This window comes from Callorhinus ursinus, unplaced genomic scaffold, assembly GCF_003265705.2.
Source record: "Callorhinus ursinus isolate GAN/ISIS: 27379988/994484 unplaced genomic scaffold, GSC_fseal_2.0 scaffold13, whole genome shotgun sequence".
In the NCBI taxonomy this organism is placed as follows: Eukaryota; Metazoa; Chordata; class Mammalia; order Carnivora; family Otariidae; genus Callorhinus; species Callorhinus ursinus.
Window position 1 is genome coordinate 34,144,493 of NW_027397075.1, and position 20,499 is coordinate 34,164,991.

The 20,499-nt window shown below is 36.7% G+C and overlaps 1 protein-coding gene across 5 annotated transcripts in view; it reads right to left on the bottom strand.

The window, feature by feature from the left end:
- Positions 1-20,499, bottom strand: part of COP1 (COP1 E3 ubiquitin ligase) — a 244,434-nt gene that overhangs the window by 212,041 nt on the left and 11,894 nt on the right. For all 5 annotated transcript variants that reach the window (XR_003209552.2, XR_003209550.2, XR_003209551.2 and 2 more), the window contains exon 2: positions 6,700-6,759. Coding sequence is in view for 1 of the 5 variants with exons in the window: in XM_025877828.2 (XP_025733613.1) it covers positions 6,700-6,759 (60 nt within the window). In the remaining 4 variants the exon portion in view is untranslated. The remainder of the gene's footprint in view (positions 1-6,699; positions 6,760-20,499) is intronic.

Sequence of the window (20,499 nt, forward strand, 5' to 3'; positions counted from 1 at the left end):
CACTGTCTCTCTCTCTCTCTCTCTCTCTCTCTCTCTGTCTATTTAATAAATAAAAATTTTAAAAAAAAAAAAAACTGTGTATGTATCCATTTAAAATAAACCAAAAAAGGCATTCATCATAATATTAACATATATGTCTCTGGGTCATAAAATCATGGGAAACTTTTTCTTTTTAGATGTCTACAAGTTTCTATAGTAAAAAGGCACTGCTCCTAACAATCAGAAAAAAAATTACTTCTAAGAAATTACAAGGGTGATTTATAAAGAAGAGTCCTAAAAAGATACCACCTCTTTTATTCTGTATCCAAATTACTATAAATTTACTTCAGCTTTATAAGTTGAAGCTTTTTATAACCCACTTACTTCACTCTACCTTATAAAAACAGAAACCTACATCCATCAGGTTTCTCTGTACTAATTAACAACTATTCTTTCATCTCACATTTGGTACTTTCAAGATAAGTTTAAAAAGGACATCATAGGGTGCCTGGGTGGCTCAGTCGTTGCGCGTCTGCCTTCAGCTCAGGTCATGGTCTCAGGGTCCTGGGATCAAGTCCCACATCAGGCTCCCTGCTCAGCGGGAAGCCTGCTTCTCCCTCTCCCTCTCCCCCTGCTTGTATTCCCTCTCTCGCTGTGTTTCTATCAAAATAAAAATAAAATCTTTAAAAAAATAATAATAAATAAATAAATAAATAAAAAGGACATCATAAAGAACTGATGCAGTGCTGGTCTTTGGCACAGCACAAGGACCTAAAGATCTAAGTAAATGGCTGGCACATAACAGATACTCAAATATATATAAAACACATGACTTGTACAGTGTTTGAGAAATAATAACAACATCTCTTGCAACTATGACAAGGTTAGGATTACCATATTACCACATGATAGGTTCCAGATCTAACAGAAAATTTCCTATGTAGAAATTTCAGTGAAGGAAATAATATATAAAATGTTGTTTTCATTTCTCTTGATAGGGAAAAGCATAAAGTAGTTATGCAATTACAACATTGAAACATTTATAGTCTGCTTAGGGAAAACGGAAATGAGTTCATATTACCAGAAAATATTCCCAAATGACAAGATTTAACCCTTAAAAAAGTCTGCAAGTTCAAATAAACCAAGTCATGAAGTAGAAACTCTGGGAAGGTTATTAAAGATGAGACAAGGGGTTGACAGATAAGCAGAAGGGCATTCTGGGTTTTAGCAAATGGCTTTTGTAAAGAAATGATAGTTAGAAATGAGCAAATAATATGGCAAGAAGAACAAGCTAAGTTGTTAACTGAGTGAAAGAGTTTGTCAATATACAAGAAATTATCCCAGAGTCCAATAGAATATCCTCCTCTCCTATCTTCAGCATCCTAATCATATCCCTTGTCAGTAGGTTTACTACCACACAATCCTCTCCTAGAAGAAAAAGTAGTCCAGAACACAGTGAGAAGGAACTGTCCTCAGGAACAAAAATTCAACTGACTTTTGCACATTGCATTGGTAATATCTACCTATACTATAAAACAAAAACGCATCAAATTACATACCACTGTATAAAACTGACATAACAAAATGCATCAAGTTTATCTCGTAGTATCCACTACCTCACTACCACCCCTGGGCAGACCTGCCCTAGTTTGAGAAATAGTAACTACCTTATTTTGTACTGTCATCTCCTCTTCTATTTATTCATTCAAAGCAAGGATTTGTTTTAATTCATCTCTGTACCCTCAATGTCTAGCACAATATCCTGTTAGAGTTGAACTAAATAAATGTTCAATGCACAAAAAAAATAGGTATAAACAAAAAAGAAACATGTCTTCTGGGTCATATAAAACACCACTAAAAATTCTCAATTATTTCTTTCACAATAACTCTACTTGACCATCACCACCACAGATGTGGTATTTTGGATTCTAAAAGGAGGATAAGTATCTAGACTAGTGTTCAAAATAGGGGGTATAAAGGAATATGTATCTTGGGTCTACCTGAGAAGTTTTCAAAAGCTACTCACACTGAAACTCTTAAAAATAGTAATTCAGTACCAGAATGTGCTGACATAAACGCGTTTAAGTGTATATCTGATAATGAAGAATGAATATTTTGAAATTTTGCCCTTTGTAACAACATGAATGGACTGCAAGGGTATTAAACTAAGTGAAGTCAGAAAAAAAAACAAATACCACATGATTGCATTTATATGTGGAATCTAAAAACAAAACCCATGAACAATCAAACAAGCAGAAACAGATTCATAAATACAAAGAACAAACTGGTGGTTGCCAGAACGGAGGAGGATGGGGGACATGGGCAAAATAGGTGAAGGAGACTGACAAATACAAACCTCCAATTACAAAATAAGTAAGTTACAGAGATGAAGAGAACAATATGGGGATTATATTCAATAATATTGTAACATTGTATGGTGACAGCTGGTAACTACACTTATGGTGGTGAGCACCAAGTAATGTACAGAATTGTCTAATCACTATGTTGCACACCTGAAACTAATATAACAATTACGTCAACTATACTTGTATAATTTTTTAAATGAGTATTTCTCTATAAATGTATTATTCTGTTTCTATTAAGTATATACCTACCAAAAAAAAAAAAAGTATGACCTACCTATAAGATATAAATATCTTTTTCTTTTTTTTTTTTAAGCTTTTAGGGCATAATTTTTATTTGGGAACTGCCTGCAATATACAGAACACCATGCCACTTTAACCATCCAAAAACTTCTTCGAATGTTTTCTGAAGCCCTCTATTCACCCACCCCCAATACACAAACTTTCTGATTTCTCCTCATTTTTCTATAAGTAATTGTAGACACTAGGGTAAATGGAGACCTTATCATAAATATCTTTTTCTCTCTCTGTAAACAGGGATGAGTACATATAAAAAACTGTGAATAATCAGAAAATTCTCAAAAAATAAGAGACCATAACAAGAACAGCAAGGACAAATCAGTACACTGGTCCTATATAATAACCGGGTATAAATAAAGAAAGACTAATAGCAAGGTACAAGATGATAAATTATTCAAAAGCCCCAAAAGACAAGCTGATACGCAGGTTTGACCACAGATATGCTGGAAGATGAACAACACTGAGGGATGCTATTAATTATAATTAATTTGTTTTTTGTTTTTTAAATTTTTTTTTTAAGATTTTATTTATTTGCAAGAGAGAGAATGAGAGACAGAGAGCACGAGAGGGAGGAGGGTCAGAGGGAGAAGCAGACTCCCCGCTGAGCAGGGAGCCTGATGTGGGACTCAATCCCAGGACTCCAGGATCATGACCTGAGCCAAAGGCAGTTGCTTAACCAACTGAGCCACCCAGGCACCCTATAATTAATTTGTAATGAAACAAAATAGTAAATCAGAATTTGGTAGACATGAGGTCTGAAAAGAAGCAAGGTGCAGGGGGTAAGCAGGAGACGGCAAAGGGAAAGAGCAAACCTTATCTCTACATCACAAAGAAGCCAGATATTTTTATTTTATCATATCATTAAGTTTGGTTAGACAACAGCTAATAGCAGATCCACTGTCAAGTGGGAACAGTATCTCCAACCTGTTACTAGGAAAGAGTTACCATTTGTAAGTGAGACGAGGGATAAACAGTTCCCATGGTCCAATCTGATTTAGTGTTTATAATTTGGAAGGAGCCTGGAAATGCTAACACTGCTCTGCTCCAGATTACAAGCCAGCATTGGAGTTAGCGAAGATTTGATCCAATAGGTACTGTTAATGAACTTCCAATGGCCTCACGTGACAGGATAGGGTAAATAATTATGAGCTTTTGCTTTAAACAAAAGTACAAAATGTCTCACAGTTCCACAAGCCTGACAATGGACTGCCAGCCTCCAAGTTTACTAGCTCCTCTCAACCTTATGGTCTCTTATCCTACCAAAACCTGCTCTCTGGTAGGTATTTTAAAACACATTCATATTTTAAAACACACTCAGGTTATAATATCACTTGAGTTATAACAAGGATCTAAACTTAAACTATTTTTATTTGAAGGGAAAAACATATTTATGAAACCAGTGGGGTTTTCCAATGATGACCTAAGGACACACCTTGAAAATTACAGGACTCATTGGAAAGGCCAGGCCTATTTAATTATAAAGTCAATCAGTAATTTGTAACACGTCACAACATAGCGAAGCAAGATTATTGTACTTCTTTAGCAGACTCTTCAGTGTCTTTTTAAAATGCCACAGTGAACATATAAGTTAGAAGAAGGCAGTCAGGAAAAATTAAATCCTCACTTCATAATTTGCACCAAACATCCGCACCTTCTAAACTATAGAAGAAGAGGACGTGAAGGAGTAGGAAGAAAAGGGGGAGGAGGGCAAAGAGGGACAACAGAAGAGACCAGCTGAGCGACTGGACAAATGTAAGGTAAGTTTTAGAGCCAGAACCAGAATCCTGGTTTACCAACTTCAAGACCCTGCTCTTTTAACTCTGTATCGGTATTTCTCAGATGTGGGCAATTTTGTCCCCTACTAGATATCTGGCAATGTCCAGAGACATTTTTGGTTGTCACACTTGTGAGAAAAGGGACTGCTACTGGGTAGAGGCCAGGGATACTGCTAAACAATCTACAATACCCAGGATAATCACCCACAACAGGAATTATCTGGTCCAATATTCAATACTACAAAGGCAGAGAAAGCCTAATCTAAATCACCCAATTTTCCAGAGATGAAAATCAAAGTCTCCATGGTTTCCTATGGAATGCAATGGTGCTAGGTCAATTAATAGACCATAGGAAACACTACTGTTAAACAATAAGCCTGAAAAGACCAAGACCGTACATGTATCAATCTAAAAGCAAAACACACATGACCAGACTTTCAGTAGCAATAAGGAGCAGAAAGTTATTCATGAACCATAATAATGTCAATGCAATGATATAGCAGGAAATCTAAATTATTTAAGGCAAGATGGCCTTTTTTTAAAAAAACCAGCAAAAAAATTCTGAAGGACACACCATTACTCCTTACCATAACCTCTGAGGAGGTAGGCCAAAAAAAAAAGACTAGAAAAATTGTGACATTTACATTTCATGTTACAGCTTTCTGGACAATAAGTTGTTTTTTAGCCAAGAGTACATATTGCTTATTTTAATAACTTATATTTTAATAAAAAACATAGTCCAAGCTAAGAAAGCGATTTTTATTCTAAACTTCTTTTTAAATGACTGGCAGACTGGATATACCTAACACTGATGCATCAAGCTCCAAATCAAACTAAAATACTTACAAACTGGTAATAACACCCAGTACTTGATTAGTGAATATCAATCTACCAGATATTACATTCAACTTCAGAATAAAATTATGGGTCTGACTTCAACATGAATTAGAATACAGGGGCTATTAGAACACATAATACTAAGCCAAAAATATCATATCAACAGTGTAAATAATTTATGGACATGATCAACTGCAAACAGAATATACCACCCCCAATAAAAAAAAAACACACAAAGAATAAACAAAAGGTATTAAACAAACACAGATTACATAACCATTAAGATGGCTACTATTTAAAAAAAAAACAGAAAATGACAAATGTTGGCTAGAATGTGGAAAAACTGGAACTCTTGTGAACTGCTGAGGGAGATGTAAAATGGTACAGCAGCTGTGGAAAACAGTATGGAGGTTCCTCAAAAAATTAAACAGAACTATCATATGATACAACAATTCTGCTTCTGGGTATATATCCAAAAGAACTGAAACCAGAATCTCAAGGAGATATTTAGACACCAATGTTCAAAGCACCATTCTTAACATTTAAGAAGTGAAGGCAACCCAAATGTCCATTACAGATGAACAAATAAAATACAATATATACGTGCAATGGAACACTATACACCCTTAAAAAGGAAGGAAACTTTGACACATGCTACAACAAGGATGAAACTTAAAGACATTATGCTTAGTGAGTTAAGCCAGTCACAAAAATACAATTTGATGCCACTTATATGAGGTATCTAGAATAGTCAAATTCATGAAACAAAGTAAAAATAGTGATTGAAAGAGGCTGGGGGGAAGGGAGAAATGCAGAGTTGCTCAAAGGGTATACAGTTTCAGTTTTGCAAGATAAAAAAATTCTGGAGATTGATTGTACAACAATGCAAACAAACTTAACATTACTCAATTTAAAAATGGTTAAGATGATAAATTTTATGTGTACTTTACCACAACTAAAAATTTTTTAAATATACAGATTAATGTGACGTATATACAAGACTAAGCAACTAACGATAACACTGAGCAAAATGTTGAAGAAGAAAACACAGATCTTTTTAACCCCCTATATCCTTTTCCAATGACTTTCTAACCTCCTTTACTGGGTCTCACACACTTAACCCCACAAGTGAGTTAAAGATGCTTCATGCTTCATCCTAATTATCTAGCACCCTTCAATTTTCTAAAATGGTAATCAAAGCTCTATAATAAATAATCAATCAACCCAAAAGTTTTAAAATCCATCTGTAAAGGCAACAGTAAATCTAAGTATTCCACAGAAATTATGCACCAACCACATGCTTTCTGCCTTGAGCTGCTGAACTTACAAAAATGTATGAAAGAAATTATAAGATAACCAAAATTATTTTAAAAACCTAACTTTTCACTGGCTGCATTTACACAAGTTAAAAATCAAGACAATTTTGCTAAATAAAATCATCTTACCAAAAGCTGTGGCCACATTTCGTCATGTATGCTTCCTCAATCATATCAAAGCAGATAGGGCTAAAAAGAAAATAGAGAAGTAATTGATATTTTTTTTTCAGTAGAGTGATTATAAATTGGCAAGGCTGGTAACAACACCAACGAAATCATTTTTTGATACATAGCTAAGTCTTCAAACATTCTATCAATAAGACAGAATTTCGGTTGAGATGAAGGTGCTTTAGGGGATTGGTGGTAAAATGACAATTTGTTCAAGACAGTCCTAAAAGTCATCAAGCTCTAAGATGAATTAAATGAGTAAATTAAAATGGCCCCAATACTTTAACTCACCCATAATTTTTAATAATGCAATGCAGTCACGAGAGTCCTTAAAGTTCTACCATCTTTTTCAATCATCCCTATACTCAAAAGCACCTAATCCAAATGCTATTTTATTTCCTATCTAAAAAAATTAGTTCCCTGAGTGACAAATTTACAATTCCAATATCAGTAACTCTTCTATATAATGAAGATGGTAAATTATAACTAATACTTAAAATAGTACAAATGGTATCCATTAAAATAATGACATATTAACTCCTTTAATCTTTTCAACAACAAAGTGTTGGCATGTACATATTACTAGAACTTTTAACAGAGGGAAATTGAGGCACAAAGATGTTAAAATCATACTCAGGAAATAACAAAACTGATTTTCAAACTTAGGTCCATGCTCTTAACCACCATTCTATACTAATTCCAGATATGATAAGTTAAATACCAAGTTATACCAACATAGTTCTGGCCAACAAAAGGTAGTTATCAATCTCTGAGAGGCCACTATCTACCAAAAAAATACAAAGTCTGATAAAGGGATTTCCCTTTATCTTTCCCTCTTTTCCTTCTGAAAACTCTGATGAAGTCAGATACAATAGCTATCTATTTTTTTTTAAGATTTATTTATTTTAGAGGGAGGGAGGGAGAGAGAGAGCATGCGCACACTCACAAAGAAGCAGGGGTAGAGAGAGAGAATCCCAAAGCAGACTCCCCGCTGAGTGTGGAGCTTAAGGTGGGAGTCGATCCCAGGACCCTGAGATCATGACCTGAGCCAAAATCAAGAATGGGCTGCTTAACCGAATGAGCCACCCATGCGCCCCACAACAGCCATCTTCTGACCAAAAAGACAAAAACCGTAAGCTAGGAAGATAGGATACTGGTTCCTTGATGACATCCTTCAGCAGCTGCATCAGCTATGGACTGCCTACCCCTGGAATTCACATTGCATGAGAAAAGTAAATTCTCACTTGTTTAAGGCAGTATTTATCAAGTTTTCTGTTACTGGCATACATATCCAATCCTTACTGATGATACACAATAACACTTAAATTATAAAATGAAAATTTATCCACTTCTTCAAGAAAAATTTCCTGGGCATAATTACTATCTCAGAATGTGAAATCATAAAAAAAAAAAAAAAAAAAGTTACAAAATCCCAATGTTGCACAAGCTCAGAGTTTCAACACAGGCAGTGTGTTGGCTTAGACTGTGTTGTTTTGTCAGCCTTCACTCTGCTGGATTGAGAAAAAAAAGAGGTCTCCCTCAATGTGGAGATTTGGTAATTTCTCTTTTGAAACAAAGTCCGTCTTATTCCTGCTTAATGAAGTTCAGAAAGCAAGGCTGGGGACCCTCCTAAGAGCATGTGGATGAGCTGTGCAGGCTGCTCTGTGATCTAAGGTTGTGGATGAAGGGTGCTAAAGAGCAGATTTGGGAAGGACAGATTTTACTTTACAGGTACAGTTCGTCACTGGGTGCCCACGCAGATGTCTCAAAGCTCAAAACCCAGAGTTGAAGCAACATTTACACCCCCCCCTTTTTTTAAAGACTTTATTTTCTTTAAGAGCAGTTTAGGTTTACAACAAAATTGAAAGGAAGATACAGAGATTTCCCATATATTTGCTGCCCCAAACACATGCATGGCTTTTGCCATTATCAACATCACTCACCAGAATGGTACACTATTTTTCCCCCAAGGATGAATTTACACTGACACATCACAATCACCAAGTCCACAATTTACCTTAAGGTTCACTCTTCATGTTGTGCATTCTGTGGGTTTGAACAAAAGTAGAGTGACATATATTCATCATTATAATATAAAGATTATTCTTCACTGCCCTAAAAATCCTCTTTGCTCTGCCTACTCATCTCTCTCTCCTCACCCACATCCACAGATCTTTTTATTGTCTCCATAGTTTTGTCTATTCCAGAATGTATAAGCACCCAAGGGCAGGTTTCTGTGTATACAATAGCTTTTAACTCCTTTGAGTAAATACCAACGGGTACAAACAAAAATTGTATGGTATGTTTAGACTTGTGGAAAAAAAAACAACACCAAACTGCCTTCCAAAAAGAGGCTGTACCATTTTTTCATTCCTACCATCAAAGAGTGAGAGTTCCTACTGCTCCCTATCCTCCTCAACATTTGGTGTTGTCAGTCCTCTAAATTACAGCCATTCGAATAGGTGTATAGTGATATCTTGTTGTTTTGATTTGCATTTCCCTAATGACATATGATATGGAGTATCTTTTCATATGTTTATTTGCCATCAACATAGCTTCTTTGGTGAGGTGTTTGTCGAGGTCCTTTGACCCATTTTTTAATCTGGTTGTTTTCTTACTGTTGAGTTTTAAGAGTTCTTGTATATTTTAGATAAAAGTTCTTTATATGTCTTACACAAATATATTCTCCTGAGCTGTGGCTAATCCTTCCATTCTGACAGTGTCTCTCACAGAGCAGAAATTTTTAATTTTAAAGAAGTTCTGTTTGTTGCTCCTTTCTTTCTAATAGATCATGCCTTTGGTATTATACCTAAAAAATCACCACCAAACTCAAAGTTATCTAGATTTCCCCTATGTTATCTTCTAGGAGTTTTATAGATCTGCATTTTATATTTAGGTCTGTGATAAATTTTTAGCTAATTTTAGTGAATGGTATAAGGTCTGTGTCTAGATTCATTTTTTTTCCATGTGGATGTCCAGTTGTTTCAGCATCATTTATCAAAAAAACTATCTTCTCTCTCTCTCTCTCCCTTTCTTTTTAGTAGGCTCCACACTGAGCGAGAAGCCCAATACAGGGCTTGCACTCACAACTCCGAGATCAAGACCTGAGCTGAGATCGAGTCAGACACTTAGGGGACACCTGGGTGGTTCAGTCAATTAAGCATCTGCCTTCAGCTCGGGTCATGAGCCGGCTTCCAGGCTTCTCCCTCTCCCTCTGCCTCCTCCCCACTGCTTGTGCACGAACGTGCTCTCTCTCTCTCTCTGACAAATAAATAAAAACTTAAAAAAAAAAATTAAGAGTCAGACGCTTAACCAACAGAGCCACCCAGGTGCCCTAAAAAAGACTATCTTTTCTCTTTTGTATTGCCTTTGCTCCTTTGCCAAAGATAAATTGACTATATTGGTATATTTCTGAGTTCTCTATTCCTTACTACTGATCTGTTTATTCTTTTTTTTTTAAAGATTTTATTTATTTGTTTGACAGAGAGAGAGACAGCGAGAGAGGGAACACAAGCAGGGGGAGTGGGAGAGGGAGAAGCAGGCTTCCCGCTGAGCAGGGAGCCCGATGTGGGGCTCGATCCCAGAACCCTGGGATCATGACCTGAGCCGAAGGCAGACCCTTAACCGACTGAGCCACTTAGGCACCCCTGATCTGTTTATTCTTTCACTAATACCACACTGTCTTAATTACTCCATATAGTATTTTGATTAAAAGAAAAAACTGTCCCCCTGAGTGGAACTCTATAGTCCCAATACAGATTAATTCCTAAAATTCAACTGTTAGATAGACAGTAGCAAATACCCAAATTTTGTATCACAGAAAGTCTAGATATTAACATACCAACCTTTAAACAACTCTTCTAATAAAGCATTTTTAAGGGTGCCCGGGTGGCTCAGTCGGTTAAGCGTCTGCCTTCGGCTCAGATCCCGGGAAGCTGGGATCAAGTCCCACATCGGGCTCTCTGCTCAGCAGGGAGTCTGTTTCTCCCTCTCCCTCTACCCCTCCCTGCTGCTCGTGCTCTCTCTCTCTCTAACAAATAAATAAATCTTTTTTTTAAAAAAGCATTTTTAAGATTTGAGGAAAGAGATCTTTCTGTTCCCAAAGTAAATATGTTTGTAAGTTTAATAATACCATCACATCTGTTTTATGCTGCATTAACTGAAGCTCAGAAGCAAGATGCAAAATGGCTTAGCAGACTGATCTCTTAGTCCAGACTTCTAACAGTGCCCCCAATGAATATTTTAACATTGGCCCCAGCACCTAGAATGAATCACCTGTAAATACTTATCAATACTCTCTCAGAAATTCTAAAATTTTCAACAAATTTATATATTAGGTACTGACCAGACACTGTTCTGGATACCAAGGACAAAGAAGTGAATAAACAAAAACCCCTTCATGGTTCAACAATCTAGTGGAAAAGACAGACAATAAAGAAGATAAATAAGGAAGACCTTATATAGTAAGATTAGATAGAGATAAATAATAAGGAAAAAACTGTAAGCAGGGAAGGAGGATAGGAAGTGTTAGATTGGGTTAGACAGGATAGTAAGAGAAGCCTCAATGAGAAGCTGACATCTGAGTAACTATTTCATCGTAGGGAAATGATCTACACGGAAGTCTGGGAAAACATCAACCAAACAATAAGAACAGTACAAATATCCTGAGGTAATACACCTGATATGTTCAGACTACCAAGGTAGTCAGTACAAAGTAGAATATGTGGGAAAATAGTAAAAATGAAGCCAGAGAATAATAAGGGGCCATATTAAAAACAAAAACAACAACAAAAAAACTCTCTTAAATCATGTTAAGGACGTTAGCTTTTACAGTGAATAAAACAGGAATTTACTAGACAGTCTGAACAGAAGACTGACACAATCTGACACAGTGATAAACCAGATCACTCAATCTTATACACTGAAAGTAGACTAAAGGAAAGCTATTATAAAAATAAAAGCTTTTGGGGGCGCCTGGGTGGCTCAGTCGTTCGGCGTCTGCCTTCGGCTCAGGTCATGGTCACAGGGTCCTGGGATCGAGCTCCGCATCGGCATCGGGCTCCCTGCTCCGCAGGAAGCCTGCTTCTCCCTCTCCCACTCCCCCTGCTTGTGTTCCCTCTCTCGCTGTATCTCTGTCTGTCTGTCAAATAAACAAATAAAAATCTTTAAAAAAAATAAAATAAAATAAAAGCTATTATATAATAATTCAGTTGAGAAATGGTGCTGGATTAAATGAGGGTGGCAGCAGTGGTTTTGGTGAGAAATGATCAGATTCTAGATATAATCTGAAGGTAGATCTTTGGTTTGCTATGGATTAAATGTTGGGTATAAGAGAAAAATCAATCAAGGATTTTAACCTGTAAACTGGAAGAACTGACAATAGGTTTATTTCACATAGAGCTCTAGCACTCATTAGTTTATTCTTTAAAAAAGAAAAAAAAGAGCAGGACTACAATACATATTATATCATGTGTTCCTCTAATACTAACAGTTTCATGCAGTACCTAAAAATTAATATCAGATCAGTTTAAATAGCAGCATTTAAAGAATGGCTTCTGGGTGCCTGGGTGGCTCAGTTGGTTAAGCGACTGCCTTCGGCTCAGGTCATGATCCTGGAGTCCCAGGATCGAGTCCCGCATCGGGCTCCCTGCTCAGCAGGGAGTCTGCTTCTCCCTCTGACCCTCTTCCCTCTCGTGCGCTCTCTCTCTCTCTATCTCATTCTCTCTCTCAAATAAATAAATAAAATCTTAAAAAAAATAAATAAATAAAGAATGGCTTCTGAGTAATATGTGAATGAAAGAGAAGAAAGTCTCCATTCTTATCACCAAAGCTACCTTTTTATCCATGTGAAAGATCAAGATCTCCAGCAAAAAGTGGAATTCAACTGAAATTAATCCTAAATATGCCACCACAATTTTCTGACTTTAAGCCACATGTAAAATCTCTAATCCTGTTTCTCATTTGTATAACTGGAATGATACTTACATCATAGAATCACTGTTAATCACTGTATTGATTAACAAATTATCTATCTACTCCATACAATTCCTGGTATATAACATTCAATAAATAACAGAATATACAAAAGAGATTACAGAAAAATCTGTATCAGTGATAGAAACTTGGGAAGAGTGACATCTACCCCCACTAAACACTTCAAGGAATTCCTCTTAGAAATAGGTAGAATAGAACAGAAGAAGATGAGGACTAACAAACCACGACCCCTCCCAAGAAAGGGATGAAATATCACAGGAAATATAGAAAATAAAGGAGGCCCTAACAAAACACCACTAACTCTTCCCAATTTTGAGAGGGAGGAACATACCCAGAGTTAGTTCTAGGTAAAGCTATAAACAATCCATTTAGAAACGCTTCCACTCTGCCAATCAATAGCAATCAAGGAGGATAAGCTCAAAGACCTATGCCCAAGTACAGTTATAGCAAGTACTGGTAGCAAGGCCAGACATAAATACCTGAAATTTTATACAACCTCCAAAGCTTTATACAGATGCCCCAAAAATGTTTACAGATCCCCCAAACTTTTTATGGACCCCTGACACCGTGGCATCATCAAAAAAGGGGGGAAAGGTAACAAATGGCTTAAAGCCATGCTGGGACTGTTCATGCCTTCCACACCACAATAACACAAGTAACTCTTATAAATCAAGATAGAAAATCCAATAGGAAAGAAATGAGAAAAAATGTGAATTCCTAATTCACAGAAGGGGAAAACACATCACCTTTCAAGTATATGAAAAAAATATTCCAACTCGGTAGTAATCAAAAAATGCAAAAACAAACAAAAAAACACCACAACAAAATAACAATTTATCACCATTAAGTATTAGAAAATTGGGATACCAAGTATGTTAGGTAGGAGATGAAAAAACAAGAATCTTCATGCAGAGATATTCTAGCAAGCAACCTGCACTGAGTATTTATATCCCACTCCTGAGATTATATGCAAATAAAGATATATACATCTATACACCCTTAATTATATGTATGTGTTGTATATATGTAAATATATATACATATACGTATGTACTTATGTATACACATGTGACTCTGCATATGTGCATGCAGAGCCAAGAGAAATGTTCACATCTGTCAAAAGGGAATATGCATGAGGATACTTGCAACAAGCAATGTACCTGTGGTGACCGCAGGGATTCAGAGGCAGCCCTAATGCTCATAATTACTAGAATGGAGTAGCAACACATTATTGAACATACACTATACAACATCATGAAAAAAAAAAAAAACACATCATGCAATGGTCAAAGGAATGAACCAAAGGTACATGGAGACATGACTAGATGTTTTGTGAAGTAAAAACAGAAATGAAAATGAGATCTGTGGCACAATGCAATTTATATAAATATAAAAAATGCAAAAAATGTTTCACAAGGATACATGTATTTGAGGACATGTATAAATCACAAAAATAGAAAACGAAGAAGTCAAAAGAATAAAAAATGAAATGGGGGAAGGAATACAATCCCTTATTGAATAGGATCTAAGAATGTCATCAATTGTAAGACATAACGGGGCACATGGGTAGCTCAGTCAGTTAAGCATCTGACTCTTGATTTCTACTCAGGTCATGATCTCAGGGTCATGAGATTGAGTCCCGAGTGGGGCTCCACACTCAGCAGGGAGTCTGCTTGAGATTCATTCTCTCTCCCTCTCTCTGCCCATCCCCCTCTTAAAAAAATAGCAAGATGTACTATTACACTACTAAAAAAGAAACAACTAGCCTAAATAAACTATGACAATACTTTCTTACCAGCTAACAATTTTATTTATGCTTCTCTAAAACACTCTTTTAGACCTAAACAAGTCTTATCATAATCACTGCTGTTAAAAAAAAAAAAAAAATGCACCTCCATATATTTAGAATTTTCCTACAAAATTCTCATTCTTCGGAACCTAACTTTCCTGAATCACTTTTGACCAAGTCACTGATATCTAGATTTTTCCACACAATATTCTCCATTATTTTGGTGAGGTAACATTTATTAGGAGAATCCATGACAGAACTAAATGTTATTGGTACCGGGATCTTAAACCAGGTTTACATTTAGCCAGCTAACTTACATCTGACTCCAGCTTTAGGAATGTTGCTAAACATGTCTAATTTACCTCATCCCAGAACCTCCTCCGCCCTTCACTCCCACATACAAATATTTAGTTCATAGGGAAGAAAACGATAATTCACAATTGTCTCAGAGACTTTCTTCCAATCTGCTAAAATCTATATTCAAGTTTTGAGGTAGGCGTTTTCTATGTTTACACATCTACATGAAGTGACTACATGAAGCTACATCCAACTGCCACCTAGCAAACAGGAATTTTTTTTAAAATTCCATCATCTAGGGACGCCTGGGTGGCTCAGTCGTTAAGTATCTGCCTTCAGCTCAGGTCATGATCCCAGCACCCTGCTCGGCGAAAAGTCTGCTTCTCCCTCTCCCACTCCCCCTGCTTGTGTTCCCTCTCTCACTGTCTCTCTCTTTCTCTCTCTCTTTCTCTGCCAAATAAATAAATAAATAAAATCTTTAAAAATAAATAAATAAAAATTCCATCATCTATAAAACATCAATTTTCAGATATGTCAAAGTATAAAAGAAGAAGAAAAAAGTTCAATTTAGAATCAAAGAAATAAGACAAAGTAAAACAAAGCAAGAGAGGAGCCTCGGATGGGCCAAAGGATAATGTAAAATACAATCAGCTCACTCTGCACTTGTAAAAATTCAACTGCAAGCAGACTTATTCTCTTGCTATATACACTTAGAAAACTAGAAGGGGGAGGAGGGATAAATGAAAAATTGCTTTCAGACACTGGACACTGGACAGCACAGTACTGAGCTCTTTGAGGGAAAGAATTCTAGAAATCTACACAGGATTCCCAAGTCTGTTGCTGAATACTAGTCATACATGCCCAGGGCAAAAACTCTGTAAGATCAGTTAATAATGACCAGGAAGCAATAAAATGCAGGGCATTCAAACAGAAAACCCAGAAGAGTCATTAGTAGTGGAGCTAAACTAGATCTAGAAAAATGGCTCCTCATCAGCCATCCTCAAAAAAAATTTTTTTTGAAGATTTTATTTATTTGACAGAGAGATACATAGCAACAGAGGGAACACAAGCAGGGGGAGTGGGAGAGGGAGAAGCAGGCTTCCTGCCGAGCAGGGAGCCCAATGCGGGGCTCGATCCCAGGACCTCAGGATCACAACCCGAGCCGAAGGCAGACGCCCAACGACTGAGCCACCCAAGTGCCCCTCAAAAAAATTTTTTGTAACAACTGCATGTGAACCTACAATTTTCTCAAAATAAAAAGTTTAATTACAAAAAATTAACTTAATTAAAAAATATAATACTCAAAAGGATCAAACTGATCTGCAAGGAAACTCACTTCCTACCAGAACAAAGCCCAATACTCTGTAAAGGAAGAAAACAAAATCCAGCATTCTGTAAATGCAAGTTTATAACATCCACTATCCAATAAAAAAAATTACTAGGTATGTGAAATAGCAGGAAAATGTGACCCATAAAAAGGAGGAAAACCAGGCTATAGGAACAAAAAGATAAATACTGGAATTAGCAGAAAAGATTTCAAAACATATTTACAAGAACACTCAATGATTTAAAGGATCATACAGGTATGAGGAAAACAGAAGACATACAAAACAACCAGTTAGAACTCTAAGAGCTGAAAAATACAGCACCTGAAAACATAGCAAAAGACATGAATTTATAAGAGAAAGTAAAATGTAATTCCTAGAAATTTTTAAAAAACATCAAACACAAAGCATTACTGCAATAGGCTCATCAATACATGAAACTCAAGTTAAGGAAAGAAGTCGTGACTGTGAAGATAGATCAAAAGATATTATCTAAATTAAAACACAAAAAGAAAACAAAAAAAGACAGAGCATCCAAGAGTTCTTCTGAAGATATTTCCATACCCACCACCAAAAACTTAAGGCAGATATTATACTGCACAAACTTAAGCTTGCCAAAAGGTTTATCTATGTCATTTAACTGCATTCAAAAACCAACATTACAGAACAGATACAGAAAATTGTTTCTTAAATACCACTATTTTGAATTAATAAAGCACACATCTCAGTTAAGCAAGGGTCATATCACAATCAGTTTGACTCTCAGGTTACATTTTTAATCAGTGCTGTATTTGTAATCTCCCTACATTTGTATACACTACCTAATTCAAAAACTGCTTCCAAACTTACTGAATAGTACAAAGTATAACCTCAAAACACTTCAATAAAATAATATGTTGTTCAATCCATGTATATCTTGGTATTGACACTAATTCCATTACTCTGAAACAAATTGTTTCGACTGTCTCATAGTATTTCTGGTCATAACTAACCAAGCATTCAAATATTTCAAAGGTCAAGTAGTAAAAACAAAACATTACTAAGATCATCAGAGCAAGGTACAATCCAAAGTCATTTAGAAAAATAAATATCTTATCTAAACAAGACCAAAGAGGGGTGCCTGGGTGGCTCAGTTGGTTAAGCATCTACCTTCAGCCCAGGTCATGATCCCAGGGTCCTGTAGTCGAGCCCCGAGTCAGGCTCCCTGCTCAGTGGGGAGTCTGCTTGTCCCTCTCCCTGTGCCCTGCTCATGCTCTCTCTCTCAGTCTCTCTCTTTCTCAAATAAAGAAATAAAATCCTTAAAAAAAATAAACAAGTCCAAAGAACCACTTTCATATTTTGGCACCAAATGCCAAACCCTAGCAATTACTACCTGATTCTTTTCAGTACTTTATAATTTACAATGTCTCAAAATGTCCAAAACTTGAAATTTCTCTAGCTTCCTCCTTCCCCTTATACCAGTTGCCATGCAAGCATCCCCAAGCCATCCTCCATTTTCAACTGGCCCCAAAGAATTTCCTTGAAAGACAAGGAAATGGGTGAAAAGGAAAAAATATACCTCAAATCCTCCTTTTACACCAACACTGATAACAATCTTCAGCATAACAGACAGATCACAGGCAGTTCAGTTCCAGCCTCTGTCCCATCATCACACTCCTTCCTACTTTGATTTGATACGATAAAAAGCTCTGACAGAACTGAAATCTTTTTTCAAAAAGTAAAGATTAAATTTATCTAGTATCTTGTAAAATGATTTCTCCCTAACCTATTTCTATTAAGACCTGTGTTTAACATTGTCTTATGTCACATATTCCATGAATAAAGTCAGATAAGGTAAGGAAGAAAAGGAATAGAAGGCAAACTTGTAGACTCTGTAATTTATTAAGGGAATTTTTTTTTCTTTTTTATAAAAAGAAGGGGCAAGGGGCCCCTGGCTGGCTCAGTCAGAAGAGCATTCAACTCTTGATCTCAGGGTCATGAGTTCAAGCCCCACATTGCATACAGAGATTACTTAAATGAATAAACAAATATATAAAAACTTATAATTTTTTTTAAAAAATAAAACATAAAGGGGACAAGGGAGACTCAAAATAGCTATGTGCTAGCTTCAGGAACACAAACTTTAAAAGGATAAGAGACCACCATGGGCCAGGAAAGAAAGGACACCATGATTAATACAAGTAACAGTCATGAAAAGATAAGCAGAGAGCCAATCTCTGGTACTTACAAAAGGAAAAATAAATAAATAAATAAAATGTAGCTTAGATCAGGAAACCAAATATGACCAGGTGTCACTACTGATTCCTCCAGCATGAAAATTACCCAATACACTCTCGATCTTGACCTGGATCTAGTTCTATTCACACGTTCCCAGGGCTCCTCCTCAAACAGAACATCAGTTCTATCATCAAAGGCTTGGAATTGGAGAATTTTAATTAGGTTCGTGTACATTTAAGAAAGGTGAAGCAATTAAGAGAATTATCTCATGGCAAACACCAGGACTAGGCCTCAACGGATTTGAGAGTTGGATTCAAGGTGGATCTACAGACTTCAGCACAGCAATATGGAATATAGATTTTCGCTAGTGTTCTACCATTAATGTGACTTAACAGCTTCTCTTTTCTACTTCTCAAGGATATCAACTTACAATATACAGTCCTTTCAATACCAATACTACAACAAGAACATTAATTAAAATAGTCCAATTCAGGTGTTTATTTCAAATTCCTAAGACAGAAAATATGATTGGTCCAAAACTATCTCTTCAAGCCAGTTCCAAGATGATGCAATTGCCTTTGCAATTCCAAGATGATGATGAAGCACCCATCACAGGCCAATCAATGAGAAGACATCAAGTTCACAGAGAAGAAAAACACAGATGCCTACACGAGAGGTTACAGAAACAGAAATTTCTATTACAAGGAAGTAGGGACAGGGGAGGTTCCATATCTCATATGTTTCATTAGACGACACCCCTATCCCATTATCCAGGGGTAAAAGAAATCTCTAAACTGAATGGAAGATGGGTCCTTTATACCCCTATATGGATTTTTTAAAGTAACTTTCTTAAAAAAGTGTTTTAGTGGTTAAAGGGATGCCTGGGTGGCTTAGTTGGTTAAGCGTCTGATTTCAGTTCAGGTCATGATCTCAAGGTCCTGGGATGGAGCCCCACGACCTGGGTCCTGGGGCTCGGGCTCAGGCTCCACACTCAGCAGGGAGTCTGCTGTCCCTCTTCCTCTCCCTCTCCCCCTGCTAGTGCTCTCTCAAATAAATAAATAAAATCTTTAAAAAAAGAATTGTTGGGTGCCTGAATGGCTCAGTCGTTAAGCGTCTGCCTTCTGCTCAGGTCATGATCCCAGGGTCCTGGGATCGAGCCCCCCATCGGGCTCCCTGCTTGGCAAGAAGCTTGCTTCTCCCTCTCTCACTCCCCCTGCTTGTGTTCCCTCTCTCGCTTTGTCTCTCTGTAAATAAATAAATAAAATCTTTCAAAAAAAAAAGTTTACTTTAAAAAAAAATTGTTTTAGGGGTGCCTGGGTGGCTCAGTTGGTTAAGCGTCTGCCTTCAGCTCAGGTCATGATCCCAGGGTCCTGGGATCAAGCCCCACATCGGGCTCCCTGCTCAGCGGGGAGCCTGCTTCTCCCTCTCCCTCTGCCTGCTTCTCCCCCTGCTTGTACTCTCTCTGTCAAATAAATAAATAAAATCTTTTTAAATAAATAAATAAATACAGTACTGAATATAAAGTATAATCCAATTAAATTTGCCTTCTGTTCTGGAACTAAGAAGCCAAACACTATAATATAAATAACACATACCTGTACAGAAAATGCATTCAACCAAAATGTGAAAATCTGAACCATGTCCTTGCTCTGAACTCTACTTTGGCTACAAAGAAGTCATAGTAATTAACTGACCCAAGTTAATTACTGAAGATCAAAACACCTTTAAAAAGTAGTAATAAAAAAATAAAAAGTAGTAATAGCCGGGGCGCCTGGGTGGCTCAGTCATTAAGCAACTGCCTTTGGCTCAGGTCATGATCCCGGGGTTCTGGGATCAAGCCCCACATCATCGGACTCCCTGCTCTGCAGGAAACCTGCTTCTCCCTCTCCCACTCCCTCTGCTTGTGTTCCCTCTCTCGCTGTCTCTCTCTCTGTCAAATAAATAAGTAAAATCTTTAAGAAAAAAAAAAGTAGTAATAGCCAATAGTCCATAAAAAGATTTTCAGTATCACTAGTCAACACGGGAAAATAAATCAAAGCCACAAAGATATACTTTACATGCACTACATTGGCTATAATAAAAAAAAAAAAAAGTTGGTGAGGATGCAGAGAAATTTAAAACCTTGCATACTACTGGTGG